The sequence below is a fragment of the Podarcis raffonei genome, chromosome 11 (genome assembly GCF_027172205.1).
Source record: "Podarcis raffonei isolate rPodRaf1 chromosome 11, rPodRaf1.pri, whole genome shotgun sequence".
NCBI classification, from domain to species: domain Eukaryota; kingdom Metazoa; phylum Chordata; class Lepidosauria; order Squamata; family Lacertidae; genus Podarcis; species Podarcis raffonei.
This window is the reverse complement of record NC_070612.1, coordinates 21,016,271-21,039,081: the sequence shown is the minus strand read 5'-3', so window position 1 is coordinate 21,039,081 and position 22,811 is coordinate 21,016,271. Positions and strand designations below refer to the sequence as shown.

Sequence of the window (22,811 nt, the reverse complement as noted above, 5' to 3'; positions counted from 1 at the left end):
CATGGGAGAACCTTTTGAAGGCTGGCTTTTAGAGAGGAGGTAGCGACTGAGTCTCCAGCCCATCACAAAGCACATCATCCACTGATCCACATCTCCTGGAGCTGGTCATGGTTGCTTAGTGGTGATGGACGGATGTATACTCTTGCCTGCAAGCCTAATTTAGAAAAGGAAAGTCTGAAACCACTACCGGAAGCCTGGAAAACAGCATTCTAGTGGATATTAAACATGTTCCGCTGATGATAACTCTTGACTTTCATTAAAATGGGGCTTAAGTCAAGAGTTAGTGGATTTTTCCAGATGTGATCCCTTGAGGCTCAGGCTGTTGTTGCTTCAGACTCTGCTAGTGGTCCCATTTCCACTAATTCTTGTAGGTGGTCAAGTCAAACTATGATGTAAAACACCGCTTTCCAAATAGCCATTCAGGTTTCCTATTGCCTTTTGATGAACTGCAGTTTGCTGAACAAGGATGAAATCTCCTGCGATTAAATGTGTGGACAGATGTGCCACTGTGAAGCTGTGCATTTGTGCTGACAAAATGCAGATGCATTCCAAGAGTTGCCTGGGTCTTTCAGAGAAGTTGCTTTCCATCCTTGAGTGCAAGCCAACACCCATTGCGTGGCAATCTCTTCACATTTGCGATGCTGCACCACATTGGACCATCATGTGCTGTATGAAACCACTGGATGAAATCTATTTAGAAAGCTGTGAGTTCAAATCATCCCTCTCCTTCTGAATAGCCTTGGGCCAGGCTCACTCTCTTTGGTTTCGTTTCCTTGGGGGTCGGATAACTTTATACCCTCCAACATTTCTCCAATGAAAATAAAGATATCCTAAGGGAAAGTGGGACATTCTGGGATCAAATCAGAAACCAGGACAGCTTCTGAATCAAGGTCATCCCTGGAAAATGGAGGCACTTGGAAAGTCTGTTTTTATTGATACTTTTATTATTTTCCTAAATGGTTTTGGGTTTTGTCTTGGGTTTTTTAAAAATCAAACACTACATACATTATATGTAACAAATGAAAGAAACCATTTTATTTTTTTTTAAAATATTTTTATTAAAGAGTTTTTTATGATCACAAAAACAAAACATAACAATACAAAAAACACAACAGATACATAAACAAACAAAAACAAAAACCAAACAAAAAACAAGTACCATTTCATATCTTAATTTCTTATACCTTTCTTCCCCGACTTCCTCATGCCTCCCTTTTCTGTATTCCAAATTCTAATCAATTACTCAGCAAATCTTCCCTTATTTTAATTTAACTTTAAGCTAATCTTTCTTATTCTCCTTGTCTTAACCATTCCTAATAGTAACCCTTTACTTTCCAGTCCAACATCATTCTAACTTTCATTAATTTTGTAATATTTCTTTAAATAGTCCTTAAACTTTTTCCATTCTTCTTCCGCTGCTTCTCTTCCCTGGTTTCGGATTCTGCTTGTCATTTCTGCCAAACCCATGTAGTCGATCACCTTCATCTGCCATTCTTCCAATGTGGGTAGATCTTGTGTCTTCCAGTACTTTGCAATGAGTATTCTAGCTGCTGTTGTAGCATACATAAAGAAAGTTATATCCGTCTTTAACACCCCTTGGCCGACGATACCCAAGAGAAAGGCCTCTGGTTTCTTAGGAAAGGTATATTTAAATACCTTTTTAAGTTCATTATAGATCATTTCCCAGAATGCCTTAATCTTCGGGCACGTCCACCAAAGGTGAAAGAATGTACCTTCCTTTTCTTTACATTTCCAACATTTATTATCAGGCAAATGGTAAATCTTTGCAAGCTTGACTGGGGTTATGTACCACCTATAGATCATTTTCATAATATTTTCTCTTAAGGCATTACATGCCGTAAATTTCATCCCGGTGGTCCACAACTTTTCCCAATCAGCAAACAAAATGTTATGACCAATGTCCTGAGCCCATTTAATCATACTTGATTTAACCGTTTCATCTTGTGTATTCCATTTCAGCAGCAAGTTGTACATTTTTGACAAATTCTTAGTACTGGATTCTAACAATTCAGTCTCCAATTTTGATTTTTCCACCTGGAAGCCAATTTTACTGTCCAATTTAAACACTTCATTTATTTGGTGATAGTGCAACCAATCTCTCACCTTCCCTTTTAATTTCTCAAAACTCTGCAATCTCAGTTTGTCCCCTTCCTTTTCCAAAATTTCCCAATATCTTGGCCACTTCGACTCCATATTTAGCTTTTTAACTGCCTTAGCTTCCATTGGCGACAGCCACCTTGGAGTTTTATTTTCCAGCAAGTCTTTATATCTGATCCAGACATTTAATAGTGCTTTTCTGACAATATGGTTTTTAAAACTTTTATGTGCTTTAACCTTGTCATACCACAGATATGCATGCCACCCAAAAATATTGTTAAAACCTTCCAAATCCAAAATGTCTGTATTTTCAAGAAGCAGCCAATCCCTTAGCCAGCAAAAAGCTGCCGCTTCATAGTACAGTTTAAAGTCTGGCAGGGCAAATCCCCCTCTTTCCTTTGAATCCGTTAATATCTTAAATTTAATTCTGGGCTTCTTGCCCTGCCAGACAAATTTAGATATATCTTTTTGCCACTTCTTGAAACAGTCCATTTTATCCATTATTTGTAGTGCTTGGAACAAAAACAACATTCTTGGCAATACATTGAAAGAAACCATTTTAGCACATATTCCACATGTGTTTTTTTTTACCACAAATCATCTCATGAGGGGTTGTAAAATCCCAGATGACCAAGGAAACCTGGGACAGTTTAGTTATCTGAATGTGGACTCACTGACATAGGGAAGATTCCTGGGAGTCTGGCTGAAGGTCTGTTTGATTTCTTGCCTTACTCACCAAAAAGCACATAAGGCCAGGCCTCATGCTTCTTGAAGCATTTTGCAGTGTTTCCCAAACAAGACTCAGATACTCGGCACACATTGAACAAATCCAGGATTTATTGAAAGTAAACATTTGCATTGGCTACAACGTTATAACTGTTACAAAGCTGAATAAAAGAGCTTAAATAGCAATAAGAAAGCAAGTGCGGTAAAAAGTGACTGGAGAAAATATTTGGCCTTAGTGATCTTTTGGCAGTTATTTACAGTATGTACAAATTGTTCAATATCTGTAATAATCTGAAGGCACCATAGGCTAAAAATTAGCAGACTGCGAGAAGGTTTTGTGCACAAAATTCAGGACGTTTGTTGGAAAACAGGTTGTTGAGAAACAGAGGCCTATGAATGCATTTTCTTTAAAATGCAAATACTGTATACTGTTATGAACTGGGTAATTTTATCTTTTAAATTTTATTTTTAAACATTATTTTAAAGAGCACAACATGCTGCAATGATGGTGTGTAAAGACTCCATTTTTTCGGAACTGCTGGCAGTAGATGTTTGATGTCACCTGGGTATTTAACAGAGTTTCACATTCTAGGGTTTGTGTTGTTGTTTCTTCTGACAGCTACTTGAAATGTATTTGTCTACAAAAGGCTAACATCTACCCCACTGAACTATAAAACCCCAGTGCAGAATTGGACAAATTGTAATGTACATCTGGGCTGCTTTAGTCTGAGCAGGCTTCAAATGGAGCAGGAAGCAACTGGCAAGCAACCCATTCAGTACTCGATAACTAGGCTTAAATAAAAAATTGCTTGGGTCCCATCAGCAAACCAGCCATCATTACGCACATCCCACAGTGCAAATGATAAACAGAAGCCAAACGGACTGCAGACTTAGCTCAGTCTCATATCACTTGAACTGCAATGGAATTCTCTTCCAAAGAATTCTGGGAATTGTAGCTTGATATTAGGGATCGCTCCCTCTTGCCAGCTCCAACTACCATTCCCAGATTCAGAGAAGAACCTATGAAACTAGGTTGTGTATAGCTATACGGAAAGTGCTTCATATGTTGAACTCCTAAGAGCAAACCAGAAGCCAGTGCCCTTAATTCTTAAAAATATAAAAGCTTTGCTTTCTCCTTGTACAGCAGCAATGGAAGCCACTGATTTCTACACCTTTAATGATTGGATGGGAGAAGTTCAAGTAGCTGTTGCCACACCTGGATGACAAAATAGCGCCTGCCAAAAATCTCCCCTTCCGCACAGCTATCAAAGTCCTCCTTTGTAGTCAGTCTACCTAGTCAAGTAGGTAAAATTAGTCAAGTAGTCCCTAGTCAAGTAGGTCAAGGAGGTCAAATTAACGAAGACAGTTGCATCTGTAGTGGATCAGACCCGACATATTCTGCCAGCTAGGTCTTCTTTCACCATGTTGACTGGAAAAGCTGTTCCCTGTCTTTGGCACAAACAATAAAAGGAACAATGGAGGGGAAGTGTTATAACTCAGGGGTAGAGTATCTTCTTTGCATGCAGAAGGTCTCAAGTTCAATCCCTGGTATCCCTAGGTAGGGCTGGGAATGTCCCCTCTGTGAAATCTTGGAGAACCACTGCCAGTCACTGAAGACCAGGGTTTCCCAAACTTGGGTCTCCAGCTGGTTTTGGACTACAATTCTCATCACCCTGAGCTAGCAAGACCAGTGGTCAGGAATGATGGGAATTGTAGTTTGGGAAACACTGGTGTAGACAATGTTGAGCTGATTTAGGATAAGGCAGCTGCCGTGTTCCCAGGAACTCAGGAACTCTGGCAAGGTCTGGCATTGAACTAGCCTCAGTCCATAACTCTCTGTGTGTCCAGTGTGATGTGCAAGTGGAATTCTTGCATGCACAATCCCTCCATTCACTTTAATGAGAAGGTCAACTCTGAAGGCCAAAGGAATGCATAACTAGAGCTAATCTTCTCCATCTGAGTTGCCATGGGTATGGCAGTAACAATCCGTAGGCATGAAGTGTCCTCTTCCCATTGATCCTGAGAGCAGGATCAGGTCACTGAAGAAACTCCCTACACTGACTTGAGCAGAACATTTATGAGTTTTTACAAGCCGTGACCTTTAGTGGATTTGTGTACACTGAGTTTTTCTTGCTTTTCAGTTTAATGGGTTTTGTGATCTGGTGCCAATACATCACTGGAAATCTTTTAAGATTGAGCCAAACTAGACAATCGGCCACAAACATGGGTTTTAGTAGTTAGGTTGTCACCAAACACTTGCAAAGCAGCAGTGGCAAGGGTCAGATTCGCCTTGGAGAAGTGGTGAAGTGGCAGTGAAGTATTCGGCTCTCTATCATCCACAACTTTCTCCCCTAAAATTTGTCACCCTCCCTCCCCCATGAAGCAGCAAATAAGCATCCAGGAAGCACTTAGGGAGAGGATGCCGTTTCCAGCAGAAAGTTCAGCTAATCTCCACTTTTCCATTCCACAAATCATGCCACCTCACCACTGCTTTGTAGCTATTCATTGGCAACCTGGCCTCCCAATAGGGTGGTCCAATAGATAAGAAGAGTTGTATCTGACCACTTTAGGTCCCAGAGCCATTTGGTACAGCCCAGATGTGCAATCTTAGTTTGAACATCTGCAATATCCATGTGAAACCCACCCAAAAAGTCAATTTGTAAATGGTCCTGAGATTAGGACAGATGTGTTTAGGATTATGCACGGAGATTCTATTCTATTCCTATCTCCCAAAGTAGGCAGATACAATTCAGAAATAATGGTGGATTGCTCTGTGCAAAGGGCTATAGGGTTGCCATATTTTGAAAAGCAAAAAAGAGGACACTTTTGCCGACTTCTACTTTTAACTATGAATTGCTATGATGACTCTACCCATGAAAAAGAGGATGTGTTAACAACATATCTTGGGGTGTCCCTGGCTCCTTATAAGATATATTTCACCTCCATAGCACCTCTTGATCTTCCCTACTTTCCTAGGAGTGACAACACACTTTCTTAGCATTGCAAAAGGAGCAGATTTGTCAAAGGATGGGGAACAGAAAATTAGGATACAGCTTGTCAATGAGGAACAAGAACTAAACACCACATAAGCTATTATGATTAAGTGCAGAATCACCCCATCACTGTGCTTTCAACAGCAGTTTGATACATAGGAATGAGAACAGGATGCTTTCAGGGCATGGAGATGTATGCTCATCAACATTTACTGCACATTAAGCCATTGCTAAAGACATGGCAGTAGAACAGAATGAGAAAAGAATCAGTACTTGTTAGCTCTGCATTAGCTAGCATATATAAATGGTCCCACCCCCTGCTCTTTGAGGTTCCAGGTATAAATGAAGATCACCACCCCACCATTTCTAGATCAGTTGTAAAAAACTGGACTAAACTAGACTAAACAAAAGTACCCAAGTTCTAATTCCATATCCAAACAGAACACCTTATGTTAGATTTGGGGTGCAATCCTGACACCCCCTGTATCCTGTCAGTTGCAATAACTAGGTGCAGGATTTCAGTCCAAGTATCAGGCTGCTCTCCTTTTATCTTGAGGTAGTGTTTGTAATGGAGATTTTCAATGAGACAGGTGACTACTTCGAACCAAGGTGCAAGTCCTCTGATGGGATTGAATCACTTTAAAGTTGCTTGGGATGGAGGGAGCTGGCCTGGACATCTTTTTGATGTGTACTTTTCCCACAGACAAGGAAAGCATTTCCCCTCACACATTCTGGAGTGGTAGAGTCTCATGAGAGGACTGTACCATGTCAGTGAATGCACTTGAAATGGCTCACTGTTGATGGGTGGGTTCCCAAGGAGAGAATCAGAAGGCAGTGACAGAATCCAGAAGGGATTTCTCTAATGTAATGGCCATTGAAACAAGTGGAAGTTGCCCCCAGACACATTTTTAAAACAGTCTAGCAAGCATAAATCCCACAGGAGGAACATTCTACTTGGCAACCAGATGTTCAATGCACAGGGCCCTGTCCACACTGAAAAGTTGACTGCTCTATTTTTGGCTTGTGTTTTACCCCATCACTGAATTTTCCACAAGCATGGCAAATTCCAAAATGGACAGTTAACAAGGACATATTCCAAGCATTTAGGGCATGTGAACAGGTTCCCCATTTCCTGAATGGCAGGCAGAAATTCAACAGATGTTGGGTCCCCTACCACAAAGATATTGTGCATCTTGAAATTCTGCCTGACATTCAGCTACAAAAGGCACTGCAGCCCGAGGAATGGAAGCAGTCCTGCTTAGCTCATGCTGCAATTCTCAGCATTACTTTTCTTTAACCCCCCCCCCCCCGCTTTTGCTTAGGAGCCATTAGCAGTGCTGTGTGTAACTGCACCATTTTTTTGCTGGTATAATTGGGCATGTTGCACTAAACTGGAAACTGGGGCACCAGTGCTGAGGGATACAATAGCATGTCAGCACTCCTTGTTGTAAGAACAGAAGAATGGCTCTGCTGGTTCAGACTAATTGTCCATTTTGTCCCAGATCCTGCTTCCCGAAGTGGCCAATTAGATGCCTCTCAGAAATAACCGACAAATAGGGCATGAGGCCAATGGCCCTCTCCAGCTGCTGTTCTCTAGCAGCTGGTATTCAGAGCCATCTGATGGTATGAAATGTGTGCAGGAGAAAGGACTTGATGAGATCCTAATGGACAAGTTGTATGCCGAGGTCTTATTTTAACAGTGAAATACAACAGCACTCCAGAGAACTGAATTCCAAAGAAATTAACCAAGCAGTATAAAAATCACACTTAGGACACTGCTGATAGATCAGCCTCACGCACCATAGTGGGGGAAAGGAGATTCCTTGCAAAACAATCCCACAGGGCCATGATGTGAATGATGCCATCACATGGTCAGGGCCAATTTGCACAGATCTAGCCATTTCACTCAGTCAGTCCTTCCCATTACATCAAGAACCCCTACAAGAGCGGCCTTGGGGATATGGTTGCACCATTTACAAATGCTACAGCCACATGAGAGAACACTGCACTGCAGATGAATGCAAAGGGGGCATCCCACCAATGTTTGATCCTCGTATACTGTGTATATATGCATGAGAGAATGAGTGAGCCATGGAATTTTGTTTTAGGGACTGCTGGTGAGATGGTGAGGCTTCATAGAGCTGGATACAAGGAATACAAAAGCAGCAAAGGGTGGCTCAGGAAAGAATGGCTGAACTTGCAGAATACCACTGTTTATGCCTTCCCCCAGCCATAAACACATTCAGCCGATTCTTAATTTCAAGGTTCCACTATAGTGGCATCAAGATACAAAGTGCGGCACCGCAATCTATTTCTGACTCAAGCGAGACTGATTTGCACGTGGCATTGAAGCTGACGAAGGCCAATTTAAGTATGAGATCCATGTGTGACCTTCTTGCAGCCATAGTAGCAAACCAATGAGTGAACAAAAACTGGGGAATTCAGCAATATATATAAATTTATTCCCCCCAGCCTAGCTGCTGTTCAACAAAGAGGAGTTTGAAGTTCTCCAGAAAATTTGTGGCACCATCTGTGTTATAGAGCTGGTGGCATTCTGTCAGAGGAATTATGCCAGGAAAGGGGAAATCTATGGCCTACCAGATGGATGTTAGACTATAACGCCCATCATCCCTGGCCACTGGTCGTGCTGGCTGGGGCTGATGGGAATTGGAGTCCAACAACATCAAGAGGTTCACAGATTCTCCAGCCATGAATGATGAAATTGAGGAAGCAGATGAGAAAAGGCTGGATTTGTTGGGAGTGAGAAGCAAGGATTTGGGTAATACAGTGAGCCCATTAACCTGGGAAATAATGGTGTCTTACTCTAAAAATGTCATTGCTTCAGACTATGTCTGCATGTGTATATGCTATAGCAAGCGTTACAAAAATAAGTGAATGTTGTTGCATACTGACAATTCCTAGTTAGAGGCCTGCAGGAAATGTGTTCTTCTGAAATTCAAATATATTAAAAATGTCAGCATTTTTGATGGGTCTCATAAAGTCTTTGGAATTACTGCCACATGTCAACATTCACCAAGAGTGATAATCCATCACAATGCAAGTAGACTTCCATTTCTTCTTCCCCTCCCTGAGGCCCCCCTACGAACACACAAATCTGTGGAGGCTACCCCAACCCTCCAGAGCAGATCCTGGAGCACGCAGGATCTCATTGTGCAGGTGGATGCCTATTGCACAAATGGACAATAACAATTAGATGTCACCCAGAGGTCTCTCTCCCCCCCCCCCCCGTTTACAATAACATACATACTTAGGATTTTACCTTTTGCAAAGGCCTTTTCACCCATTCATTTTACTAAATGCTTAGTTTGGCATCCAGGACATTTGCATGACAAATTTGGTACGTTAAATTACGCCTAGAATAGAAAATGATAATTTGAAAGTTTTCTCAAGTGGGAATGCCCCAGGCTAAGCCTCCTAGCCAATTATCATTGGGTTGATCAGCTGAAATGCATTCCATTAGGTATGCACTGTCTCCCTTATTAGGTACTCAAACTATTAGGGAACATCAGTTTTACTATTAGCTGTTTCTGCTGAATTCTGGTTTTGGAAATCTTGCGTTTCAGTGCTTTGTTTCCAGCAGGCTGAAATTTTGTATAAGTAAGAAAATTATTATTATTTGCAGTGGCGACTGCCTTCCTGTCAGCAACAAAAGACATAATAATAGTCCTGAAACTGATGGACAGTAGATGCTCAGCGTAATGTAGGATTGGTCCCTATGCCTGGCTGTGATCTTGTTTCCACGTTAGTGGAAGAAAGAACCTCCACTTTTAATTTGGCAAATAAAAATCAAAACGTGCCAGTTCTTGCATTGCCCATTGGTTTTGGTAACGTATGCACTGAAGACAGATGCAAGCCTTGGACCCATGCATCCTCCTACATTGCAAATAGGTTTTTCATCGTGAATCAATGCCTATGTAACCAGCAGCCATTTGAATCATCTGCCTGCCACACAAAAAAGGCAGTGGATGAAAGCAGTGTACTTATGTGGTCCCCAGCTCCCATTAAAAAGCTGTGCACACTGTATGAAGACCTGTGAGCATGAAACTCACTTCTGCACCCTAAACTACACACTGCACATGAAGCAGCTCCACAAGTCCGATATATGTGACTTTCTCTCTCTGTGGATGCATGGATTAAAAGAACATGGTAGATTCAAAAGTACATTTCCATTTCACAAAATAAATGAAAAAAGTACCAGTACCAGACAAATGGAAACACACAGAGGCTTCTGTAAAACACTTATGAATATTCCTGCTTTGAAGAACAGGGCTACTGCCACACAATTCAATAAGAAACCTAAGAAGGCAGCTAGATTTTCCAAGCAATAATGACTCAGGGCTTCACCTGTCGGAACATGAAGATTTCACAGGGGCAGCATTGACAGTTCAGGTACTCGGCAGCCCCTTACATATTGATCCACTGTGATGACTGCATGATTCTTCCGCCCTTTAAAATCCATGAAGGACTTAGTCGATCATCTTCACATGAATGAAAGAAGGATGCTCAGGCTGAATCCACTGGGAACTTTTTCTCCAAAAGCTGCACCTAAATGAATGAAAAGCGCGCAGAACCAAGCACATACCCTTACGCTGATCATCAGCAAAATAATCATTTTCATGTTGGCATATGTCAGCATGACAGAAAAGTCCCTTTCCTGTAACATTGTGGGTCGTGTACATGATTTGTATATAGCAGAATGAATATATTACAGCTAACTTTTCCCAACTTTTTCTTTTTTTACATTCCAGGTAACCAGTTTCTATGGTGTATTAAAATGTGAATATTCTACTTATTGCAAAATATCCTGTACTACGTAGGCTTCCACTTTTGTTTATTTGTTTTATAAAAAGACTTTCTGTTCCAGTCATTGTAAATTTAAAATACAGGTAATACAGTACTAAAATGATCCAATTCAAGTCTTTAATATAAAAATATCAGCACAAAACTCCTTTTCAAATTCTGTTTATTGTGAACAACCGAAGCGTCTGTTTGACTATCAGCTGTCTTGTACCAACAGACTCTGTGTCCCTACAGTTGTTTGCTTAGATCCCTTTCAGGTTTGTTAATTTTCCCCTCTCCCCGGAGTGATAAGAAATGCTAAGTAAGAAAAAGTATTCAAAGGGTTAACTTGTTCAGAATAACAATAAATTAGGGTTGTTTCCCCGCCCACCCCAAAATTTCTTCTTCAGTTCAAAATCCAGCTTTGAGACTGAGGAAGGCTTCCAAATCGCATCAAGGAGTTAAGAGTGGTCCTTTTAACCAGTAGCAGTTTGATTACCAATGACCCGGAGTATTTCTTTATGAATGCTTGGCTCTTGAGTGTTTATACTTGTATCCCCTACTTGGCCATCTTCATAGCTAAAAAAGAAAGAAAGAAAGAAAGAAAAGTGCACAAAATTAATTTTTTTAAAAAAATATTTTGAAACCTTCCACAATACAAGAAACAGTGTGATCCTCCACCTGAATAAGGGTAGTTGCCAGAGTGAGGCCTTCTAGATCAGGGGTCAGCAAACTTTTTCAGCAGGGGGCCGGTCCATTGTCCCTCAGACCTTGTGGGGGACCAGACTATATTTTTTTTTGGGGGGGGGGATGAACGGATTCCTACCTATGCCCCACAAATGACCCAGAGATGCATTTTAAATAAAAGGACACATTCTACTCATGTAAAAACACGCTGACTCCCGGACCACCCGCAGGCCAAATTTGGAAGGCAATCTGGACCCCGGCCTTAGTTTGCCTACCCATGCTCTAGATGCTGTTGGACTTCTGCTCACATCAGCCCCAACCAGTGTGGCCAGGAATGAGGCGAGTTCGAGTACAGAAGTATTTGGAGGGAACCACATTGGCTACTCCTGCTGTATATGGTTTGGATTTCTGGCTTCTAGCAGTTTCCAGTTTCTGGTAGTTTCTGGCACATTTCTGGCTTCTGGCAGTTTCCAGTACAGTCATACCTTGGATCCCGAATGCCTTGTGACTCAAACGTTTTGGCTCCTGAATGCTGCAAACCCAGAAGTGAGTGTTCCGGCTTGCGAACGTTCTTTGGAACCTGAATGTCCGACGCTGCTTTCACAGCTTCCGATTGAGTGCAAGAAGCTCCTGCAGCCAATCTGAAGCCGCATCTTGGTTTCTGAATGTTTTCAGAAGTTGAACGGACTTCCGGAACGGATTCTGTTCGAGAACCAAGCTGCCACTGTGGTGAGGCTGGGAAGTGGAGAAGCAAGTGGAACTACAGCACAGGCTAATAGAATGCACATTTACTATGCATTTGGGGATGTTATGTAAATGGTGGGCAAGCTATCATTTGGTCGTGTCTGCCATGATCAACTCAATAAAGAATTTGTGACAAACGTCTTGTGTCAACTGGGTGGTGGTGGAAGCAGAGTTGTACCTAGGCTCCCCCCACCCCCGCCAGTCCCTTGCACCCTTGGCAAGGAGATGTATCAGCAGCCCCTTGTCCCTAGAACAGTTTGTAAACCACTATCCTAGGAGACTGTAGCTCTGTGAAACAGCAATGTGAATCTGATCTAGGGATAGAGATTGCGGAGGTAGCTTGGAATAATTTGTGGGGTAAAACCCCACTAAAATCAGAATCAACTCGGATCTGAGAAAATACCTTTAAATTACTACACTGATGGCATTTGACGCCATTGCGGTGTAGCTAGATTAGTAAAACTACGGGAGATTCTGCAATAGTATAGGTACAACATTTCACATGTGGTGGATGTGTGAACATATAAAGCCCTTTGGGCAGAGGGTATTTGCAGAAATGAGCTATATTATGGGTCAACATGTGTAATGCACCCCAAGTTTAGAATGTGTTAACTATTTTTAAAGAAGGGCAATCTAACCTTTGCAATAAAGAAATAATTACTTTTCTCTTAGTAGTGGAATGCCTACTAGTGGTACAGAATTGGAAAGGATGGGAACATCTGTGTATCTCTTGTTGGAAACAGAATTTATGGTCTATTGATATATGAGAAAAATTAACAAAGAGATTACACACATTCAATAATACAAATGGTCTAGATGATTTTGTTGGAAGTATGGCTTCCTTTTATAAAAGACTTTACTGATAACCCTGAAGAATGGCAGCTACCAAAATCACAGACTGGACTTTGGCAAACTTGATTAGATTGATCTGTCCTGGAGGGAAGAAAGTTGGAGGTGAATAAAAATATATTCGTGTTTTTAAAAAGAACAGAAGAAAAGAGGAAAATAAAAGCACTAAAGGCTTAGGCCTGCTCGAAGGGTTTAAGTGAAGCCCAAAGCAGTTTGTTTGATTGGGAAAACAGGCAGGTTGCATCCTCTCTTATTTTAGCAAGCTGTTTATTAAAAAAGAAAAAGAATAGCAAGTTATGAAAGTGACAAAGCAGTAAACTTTTTTTTTTAACATACAACTGAAAGTCCTCTGTACTTACACAAAGAAGAATCTCGTGCACACATGATCAGTGTTGGGAACTACCCATATCTCCCCATGTTTGTGCAGATCAGGTGAAGTTATCACTATAAAGAAGAGAAAAAATATTGACAAAATGCCTGCTGAGTTTCTTTATTAGCGGTCAACAGACCATTAAAGCGTTTTAAAACATCTGACAAGCACAAACAATGACATTAATAAAAATGTAAAAGTAAAGATGAAGGTAAAGGACCCCTGGCAGTTAAGTCCAGTCGCGAACGACTCTGGGGTTGCGATGCTCATCTTGCTTTCAGGCCGAGGGAGCCGGCGTTTGTCCGCAGACAGTTTTTCTAGGTCATGTGGCCAGCTTGACTAAGCCACTTCTGGTGCAATGGAACACCGAAACCAGAGCAGCACACAGAAACGCCATTGACCTTCCTACTGGAGTGGTACCTATTTATCTACTTGCACTTTGACGTGCTTTCGAACTGCTAGGTTGGCAGGAGCTGGGACCATGCAACAGGAGCTCATCCCGTCGTGGGGATTCGAACCACTGACCTTCTGATTGGCAAGCCCTAGGCTCTGTGGTTTAGACCACAGTGCCACCTGCTAGACTACAACTCCCATAAGCCCCAGCCAGCATGTCCAGTGGTCAGGGATGAAGGAGTTGCTGCCCAAAACACCAGGTTGGGGGTGGCTGGTTTAGACCTATGAGGCTAAAGTGCTCTCTCCTAAGTAATAGACCACAGCGCCACCCACATCTCTTAATAAAAATGCAAATACAGCTAAAAACACTGATTTAAAATGCTAGACAGTGTGCATATGTCAGGCAGTCATGAGAATGTCTAATAGTGTTCAAAAACTTTGCCACTTGCTCTGTGATTGACTTATTAGATAGAGCCTTGAAGCAAAGTGATCAGAAGAGAATCAGAGGAGTGATCGGGGACGGACTGTGTGGATATATCAGATCTTTCCTAGCCCCTTGATGAAAGTTATAATAGAAAAGGGCATGCAAGAAAAGAATCCACCTCAGCATTATTACAGGGGGAAGCATCTGTTCTCTGAGTTTTTATTATATCTGCCGTCTAAGAAATTAGAGGGGAGATCATTAAACTTTTCCTGAGAAAAAGTCTTCCTATATTTAGGGATAGATAACCACCCCAAGTATGGCATGGTATCTCCAGTGACTTGGGATAACAAGATCCCTTGGAAACCTATATCCAGACGCCTCTGCTTAATCATTGATTTGGCTTCCTTTAAATCCATGGGTAGCCAGGTATGAGGGTGATGGACCAACTGAGGTAACTTTTTGCACCACAGCCTTCAATCAAGGTGATTCAGAAGAAACCATTGTTGCCTTGGAGACCAAGGAACTTGGGGTAGGCACAAGAGAACAATGGAACCAAAAAAGATGGAATAAATCCATTCTAAGCACCTGCAGAATTCAAACCAGCTGTAGAGAATTCTCTGTTAAGAGACCCCTACCACCCCTTCACAATTCCCAGGCTTCCTGTGAAGAGGAAATGATGTCACTATGCAACCAAGTTAGGTTTGAGGTGTAGTTGCTTCATTTTGACTGCGGGAAGAAGACCCGTCTTGTCTTTGTTGTTCTTCTTGCTTACCTTCACATAAGGCTATACATTTTAAGTTTCGGCTTTGCAAAAACTGAGACTGCTGTCCTTTTTTCTGCGACTGTAAGGGAAGGCAAGCGTTGGAAGACAAAATTATACTAAATACAGATCACTGACTAAATAGTTACTAAATATGAAGTTGTGCTCTAAAAAGAAAGCAATTTGAGGAAGGGCTGCAGCTCAGTAGTAGAACAACTGCTTTTCATGCAGAATCCCCCAGGTACAATTCCCATTGGCATCTCCAGGTACCTCAGGGAATGGCTGATGCCTGGATCCCTACACAGTCGCTGTCAGTCAACGTAGACTGTACTAAACTAAACTCATAGTCTGATTTGGTTATAAGAATGCTTTCTCTGTTCCAGTGGTACAGTATTTTTTTTATATAAAAAAACCAATGTTGGCCAATGAAGGAGTTATTAATAGGTCCGGTTGACATATTCTTGCTAGAAGTACTGATATCATTACTGTTCTGGCAAATCTATAAACATTCTCTGTATTATTGCTCATAGCTATCAGTTCAATCCTTGGTTTAATAACAGATCAAATTTCTCCTAGCAGTAGGAGAGCAGAAAAATTTCCTTACAAGAGACATGTATTTGCTGACAGATGAACGAAAGAGTCCAGATTAGGATAATACTGCGATGGGGAACCTGTTTCATCATCATCATCATCATCATCATCATCATCATCATCATATACCACTCATCTGACTGGATGGACTACAACTCCCATCATCCCTGCCATGGTAGCTGGGGATGCTGGGAGCTGGAGTCCAGCAACTTCTGAAGGGTTGCAGGTTTCCCATTCCTGCAACAGAGGAATGGCAGTCCACAACTTACTATTTGACACAGAAAACAGTTCTTGTAGAGTTCTCAGTTGTCAATGCAATGCCCTTATGGATTCCTCCATCACCACTATCTCATGTGCACATGAATGCTCTGGGGCTAAATAAGCCTCATCTCCAGTACCTGCCCTGAGCCAGCAAGGTCATAAAACTAAAATGTCTTTTAGAAATGCTTCATATATTTCTTTACCTGTAACACATTGCTGTTTTTACTGCCTGAAGCAGGCTCATCCTTCGCTGACACCTTCTGCTGCTTCTTGTTCATCCCTAAAGACATTAGATTTACATCAGACATACTGGTGCGTAAAATGTCAGATGTTCCACTTCATATAAATGGAGAGTGCATGCAGACACGGATGTTACAGCTGATTCTTCTTTCCAGCAGCTGACAATCCTGGTAAATTGAGCACTTTCTATGCTGCCAGCGAGATGGTACAATCTCCTCTGCATCCTGTGCTGGCTCAGTCCTGTCTCATCACTTCTTCACGGCTTTCCACTGACCATCACCAGCAGAGTTGTCATTAGCAGTAGCACCTGCCTGCCCACCTTTTGTGCAGGTGCATTGAAGCGCTCTTCAGCAGTGCAGCACCCCCACCAGCAGGGCCAGCCAGGGCTGGGTAGAGGGACATCCCCCCTCAGATGGCAGATTGGGGGTTTGGATTGCTCTGCATGGTTTTTATTTCAGGGATTTCAAAACTATATTTTATCAGAAAGGAGTCTAAGAGAGTTACGTTTCATGCACAGATATGGCCATAGCTGTCAACTTTTCCCTTTTTTAAAGGGAAATTCCCTTATTCCGAATAGGATTCCTCACAAGAAAAGGGAAAAGTTGACAGCTACTGATATGGCTTTTTGGGGAGCAGCAGTTTTGTTGGCCAACAACAGAATAAAATTACAATAAAGGAGATTACAATAAAGGAACAAACTGGAATCCCTCTGTAGCCTATGATTTTTATTTTTTGCTTTGGATTTTCAGTGTTTTATAACTAGTAGATATCCAATACTTCATTTCATTTCAGCTTGCCTTGGATTTTTTAAAGGATTATTGTTTTACTATAAATATTTGTAAAGCAAATACACTACCATGTGGATAATGAGATGTTCTCTTTTGATTTGTACACTTTTTCTTGTGGTGAAGACCAAATCAATTAGCAACAAAGACAAAATTGGGAATGTGGGAGGCGGGTGCCATCTCCCCTCCCGCTGCAGCAAAAAATCCTACCCACCTCCCCTGGACTTCATAGTTTGGGATTAGCCAATCACCCAATCAGTCACCTGCTTGGAAGTAAGCAGTAATTTTCTGGGAGAGCGCAGCAATATCTCCTACACCTAAGAATACATTCCCTCTCTCCACCAAACTATTGCTGCAAATGCTCCTGGGGTTTACATGACAATCTGGCAGATGACTTTTTTTGGTCACAGCTGGCATGTTCAGTATGAGTGGGGAAGGCATTAAACCAAACTGCAGAAGACAAGTGAAACATTTTTAATCATAATAATAAATATTTTTTTATTTATACCCCACCCTTCCCGATTCAGAAAACCGGGCTCAGGGCAGCTAAGAACAAATTTAAAACACTTAAATGATGCAACAAAAAAACAGCATGCAGTATAAAACGTGAATAACAATAAATTCAGAATTCAAAAATCAATTTAGGGGGGAAATCCATCCAATAAACATTAGATGATCACCAGGGCTAGCTGGCTAAATTAGTCCTATTTGGGCCAGTGAGGAGACCAGGGGAGAATTAGCTGTGGGATCCCAGAGCAGGTAATCTTCATAAAAAGGGGAGGGGGAGGAAAGGAAGAGGAATAAAAGATCAGGCTAAGTTCAAATTGAAAGCCAGGCGGAATAGCTCTGTCTTACAGGCCCTGCAGAAGGAAGTTAAATCCTGCAGGGCCCTGGTCTCATGCGACAGAGCATTCCACCAGGCGAAGGGCTCATTATTCAACCAATTCTTCACAGCCAACTGGCTGGAGGGTACATGGGAAGAGAGCTAACTGGGGGAACTGGTGGCTTAGTCACATCTATGCCTGTTCATGTGACATGAGATGGAGCTTGACACACCTCTAAGCCTGGACCAGTGAATGGACTGATTTGGTGCTTGGAGCCATGATGAAATTGTTGCCTGTGTAAGCTGGGAGTGTTAGTTTTCTCCTGCCAGTGTGGTATAGTGTTAAGAGCGGTAGTCTCGTAATCTGGGAAACTGGGTTCGCGTCTCCGCTCCTCCACATGCAGCTGCTGGGTGACCTTGGGCTCGTCACACTTCTCTGAAGTCTCTCAGCCCCACTCACCTCACAGAGTGTTTGTTGTGGGGGAGGAAGGGAAAGGAGAATGTTAGCCGCTTTGAGACTCCTTAAAGGGAGTGAAAGGCGGGATATCAAATCCAAACTCTTCTTCTTCTTCTTCTTCTTCTTCTTCTTCTTCTTCTTCTTCTTCTGCCTCTCTCCCCGGGGAGACCACACTGTGGGGCTGCTGCCAGTATGTTGCATATCCTTGAAAAGGTACCAGGTGTATCCTAGCAAGGATGGCCCTTTGTGAATCTATATGTCTGCAACCCAGTGTGCATTGTGAAATCTAGATCATATATGTCCTGTGCTGTATCCAACTAAACTGTTGTGCAGGCAGAACAACTTTATTGAGTGCAATGTAACTTTGTGCCCATCTGCTCCCCCTGCAGGTCCCTCAAATCTGCATGAGCAGATATGGGGGCAGTGCGGGGTGTGTGCAGGTAAAAGAAAGCAGAGTTAATACCACTGGGCTTGTGAAAGTTGTTCCACACATGCAATAATTTAGTTGGATTCAACTCCCTCTGTTGAGCCAGAAAACTGCAACAACTTCCAGCCTCCACAAAGTCTTCCTGTGAGATATGACTATCTGACTTCCACTCCTGCTTCTCCTTCCTCCTCCATCTTTTAATCTCTCCAACAAACACAGCCTTGAGCCATATATAGAACGAGGAGGAAAGTTGCCACAGGCTAATTCAGTAGGCATTTGGTTCTCTGTTTTAAAAATACATTCACTCTGTCATATCCCACTCCCCTCTGCACATAGAGAGATTTAAAAACATCACCTGAGTAACCAAAAGATATGCTTGACAATGGACTAAGGTAGATTCCACTTCCAAACATTGCACCATGGAGCTGCAACAAAACAAGGACCTTTTAGCTCATTCTTAAATCGGTACAGTTCTTAGACCTGCTGCAGAATAAGAGCATACAACATTTGAATTGTTTTAGTCTCATCTCAAACTTTCAATTTATTTAGTATTCAGTGGTATACAGTCTTTGAACTGCTGTTAGCTATAACGGCTAACATTATAGAGAGCTGAACCCAAAGGACCTGTAGCTCAGTGGTTAAGCATCTGCTTTGAATGCAAACGGTCCCATGTTCAACCCCTGCCATTTCTAGGTAGGGCTGGGAGGGAACCCTGTCTGAAATCTTGCACAGCCTCTTTTACTCAATGCAGGCCTTGCTAAGTGAAATATACTCAGAGTCGCAAAGTGATTTCATGCTCTTTATTCAGCTCATAGTGGTGAGGAGGAATGAATGAATGTCCCCTCAAAGTATCTGCTTTATATACAATATTTACACAATGGGCTGCACATGATTGGCTAATTTCGGAATTCTACTGTAAGCCAATCAGGTTGTGGATTCACTTCTATCTGGAGCATGATTGGGTGGTTCCTGCCAACCAATCATACTGCTGCATTGTTCTAGGACCAATCAGACTGCTGCATTCTGAATCCTATTGTTCTAGGACCAATCAGACTGCTGCCTTTTGGATCCTATTGTTCTAGGACCAATCAGACTGCTGCAGTTTGGATCCTATTCAACTCAGTACATAACACCAATGGAATAATCGTTTGACTTGATGCATGGCATCTTCCCATGTTCCTTTGAGACCCTTATCCTTATTGCTTAAGCTGTTCAAAGGCATCAAAGTTGGTGGCCGTTGCTACACCTGCCACAGCAAATTCTACACATCAAGCAATGCATTATGGGTGGGAAACCTGTGGCCCCTTTGAAGTTTTTGGATGCCAGAACCCACCAACTTCAGCCAGAAGAGCCAAACATAGGAGTTGTAGCCCCAAAACAACTGGGAGGTCACAGCTTCGCCCCTGCTGCATTATGTGAATTAGTACAGTTTTGTCTGTCTGGAATCTACTTTGTGTTGCATTTCAATCCTATACAAGTCTACTCAGAAATAAAGACCCCTGAGTTTACTGAGACTTTCTTCCAGATAAACAATGCTGTTTATAAGCTTGTAACTTCAAAGTCTTGCACCCAAAGCTGCCTTTAAGAAACAACCCATATATTTTCCTTTTCAATTTTACTTTTACCTGCAATCTTGTATTGGAAGCAACTACTAAGCCATTCCTCAGGATAGAGTGCCAGTTTTCAATGTGTGACCCACTTTCAGAGGGGGGAAAAACACAGAGAGAGGAAATTAGTAGTGTCATAGAGAAACAAACATGAAGAACAATGTGTTTAGTTTTTTTTTATTATGCATTTTGTGTTCTCAATTTGTATTTTTTATGATGCAAACAGCCCTGTGATCTTCAGATGAAGGGCAGTATACAAATTAAAAATAATAATAACAATAAATAATAAAACTAGCCATTTGCTCTAAATCCATGTGCTGGAAGAAGAAAATTATGCCTTTCAGAATATTTCATACTGGTGATTTTTTAAAATTTGCAGCTTTGGATACTCACTGAAATGCAAAGGTACTTCCATAGAGATTTTTAGCAGCTCTGAAATTGGATTCTTTGGCTGGTGGACTGCTGAGCAGAAGAAACTGATGTGGGGTGTGCATAAACTTCAATTGCTGAAAAAGAATAGGAGCAAGCCAGCAAAGGGGGGTTAGGGACGTATTCTAATTCTCATGAATTCTCTAGAGTAAACATATTTTTAAGGGTCAAACTAGGCTTAAAATGAGGGATCTGCAAACAAGAGCTAAAAGATCAAAGCAACCCCTTATCCCTGATATGCAATTAGCTCTGTGGCCCTTAACTCCTTCTCCTTTGCACTGCTTACTTGCCCACCCTGCCCTTGATTGCTATTTATTCCTGAGGAAAAATATGCTTGGAATACCATATATCTGTATTTTTGGTTGAAGAAAAGCCAACAGCAGTTGATTCAATGGGAGTTCAGCCAGGAAAACTGTTCAGGGTTCACCCTGCCTGACTCCCATAACCCACAGTCTAATCTCCGAAAAATACCCCATTAGATATAACAATCACATAGCTCCTACGTCTAACATTTTATTTTCAGCTTATCAAAAAAACTTGTGTTTGGAGATTTTAAAAAATCTAACAAGGAAAAAAGGAAAATACCTCTTGTGTTTTCCTATTCTCTGTGACATCGTTTATACTGTGACAAGGCATGCAGCTAAAGATGGGTGAACATTCTCTGACTTGCCTTATGCTTTTCTGAGTTTTCTTCAAAACATCTCAGAAGAAAAGCCTAGGTCTTTCTAAGTTGTTCTGGTTTCTTCTGAGAAAGCTTTTTTCAAAACCGGATTTTGGGGGGCATATGCCAATGACTTCTCCCAGTCCTTTCAAAGCAACCATAGTGGGGGAACCAGGGAGAAGGAAGGTTCACTCATTATAGCAGACACCTTGCAGACCTCTTCCTTCCAGCCTAGATCGTCCTGAGCATGCTCAGGAATGTCACCACAGAGAGTTCATTGTTGCCTGCTGAATTGCACAAGACCTGCCATTTCCCATGACCCTTAACTTAATGGATTTGGCATGGAGATATAGGGAAGTGATAGTGATGATGATTTCTTTGGCACAGAAATGGAAACAAGAAGAACTACCAATGAAAGAAGAATGGCAGACGTAATGAATGGACTATGCAGAATTGGATAAGATGACAGGAAGGATTCGAAACCTGCGGGATCAGAGATTCTCAGAGGACTGGAGTAAATATATGAACTATTTGAAAAGCAATTGTAATCAACAGATTATGCTAGTAGGATTGCAAGAAGTTTTGTAAGGAGGACTATGCGAAATATTGCAGAGAAAACTATGATAAGAATTATTAGTGAAGGAGTATTAAATGTAATATCAAAAATAAAGACTGGTAAATCTTCAGATGCAGTTGATGGAAGTCCCAAACATTGTATAAGATAAGAAGGTATGTTATATGATTTGTGGAAATTATTTGTAAAAATCAATAAAAATATTAATTTAAATATTAATAAATTTTAAAAAAGATAGTGATGATGATTTCTTAGCCACTCTTCGCCCTGAAGTCCAAGGGCAGGTAACAGCAATTCAAAAGCACAACACACCCCAAATTCTGATAGCAGTGATACTGCCAAGAGGATTCCTTTCTCCTGATCTTAATACCAGGGTCTGTAGGGAAGGAGTGAGTCTTCCAGATCTCTGTCCAACAAATTCCAGTAGAAAATGATGCTCATGAACCTACTAGAACTTAGGCTTTAATGATGAGTCCTACAATGTATGTATGGTATTGCATCTGGTTTTCTCCACCACTTAGAAGAATAAGTTGGCACAGGCAGACAGTGGAAAGTAGCAGCAGTGGCTGGCTGACTTGGTGGGAGTTTGGGCTCTGTTCACAACGGAGCTCAGATTTCCAAACTTTGGTGGGAGAAGTTTGTGCTTCAAACCCTTCTCCCCACTTTCCAAAATCCATTGTCATTTCTACATCCAACCTATCATGTCATCACCCAGTGCTATCAGATGGTGGCTGGAATACTTTATATTGAAAGACAGAGCCAATAATCCATAAGATGATCTAAGTTAACACGGCTTGTTCCGAGACATTTAATTAACAGTGGGCTGCACAGAGATGGCTTTAATGCAGTTATTACCCATCAAAATAAATTGGAGCCTACATGCCTAAGTGAACATTTCATCTATTACATTTTGTTCTATCCTCTGAAGTCAACTGACTGCCTATTTGAGATTTATTTATCAGGAGTGCAGCCCAGAAAAAGTGAAGCATGGCTAAGTCTTGCTGAAATAAATGGGACTTATCAGAACAGTCCTACACACATCTCCTTAAAAATGAGTTCTGTTAAGGCCACTGAGACTTATTTCTAGGTAAG

General features: G+C 41.6%; 1 protein-coding gene across 8 annotated transcripts in view; it reads right to left on the bottom strand.

Annotated features, from left to right (window-relative positions):
• Positions 1-10,672: 10,672 nt before the first annotated feature.
• The window catches only part of PARP8 (poly(ADP-ribose) polymerase family member 8), a 157,523-nt gene continuing 145,384 nt past the window's right edge, over positions 10,673-22,811 (bottom strand). For all 8 annotated transcript variants that reach the window (XM_053407928.1, XM_053407927.1, XM_053407932.1 and 5 more), the window contains 7 exons: positions 20,449-20,561; positions 20,074-20,146; positions 18,804-18,873; positions 15,920-15,996; positions 14,877-14,946; positions 13,277-13,361; positions 10,673-11,216 (listed from right to left, as the gene is read on the bottom strand). In XM_053407928.1, the coding sequence (XP_053263903.1) occupies positions 11,114-11,216; positions 13,277-13,361; positions 14,877-14,946; positions 15,920-15,996; positions 18,804-18,873; positions 20,074-20,146; positions 20,449-20,561 (591 nt within the window). In that variant the 3' untranslated portion in view covers positions 10,673-11,113. The remainder of the gene's footprint in view (positions 11,217-13,276; positions 13,362-14,876; positions 14,947-15,919; positions 15,997-18,803; positions 18,874-20,073; positions 20,147-20,448; positions 20,562-22,811) is intronic.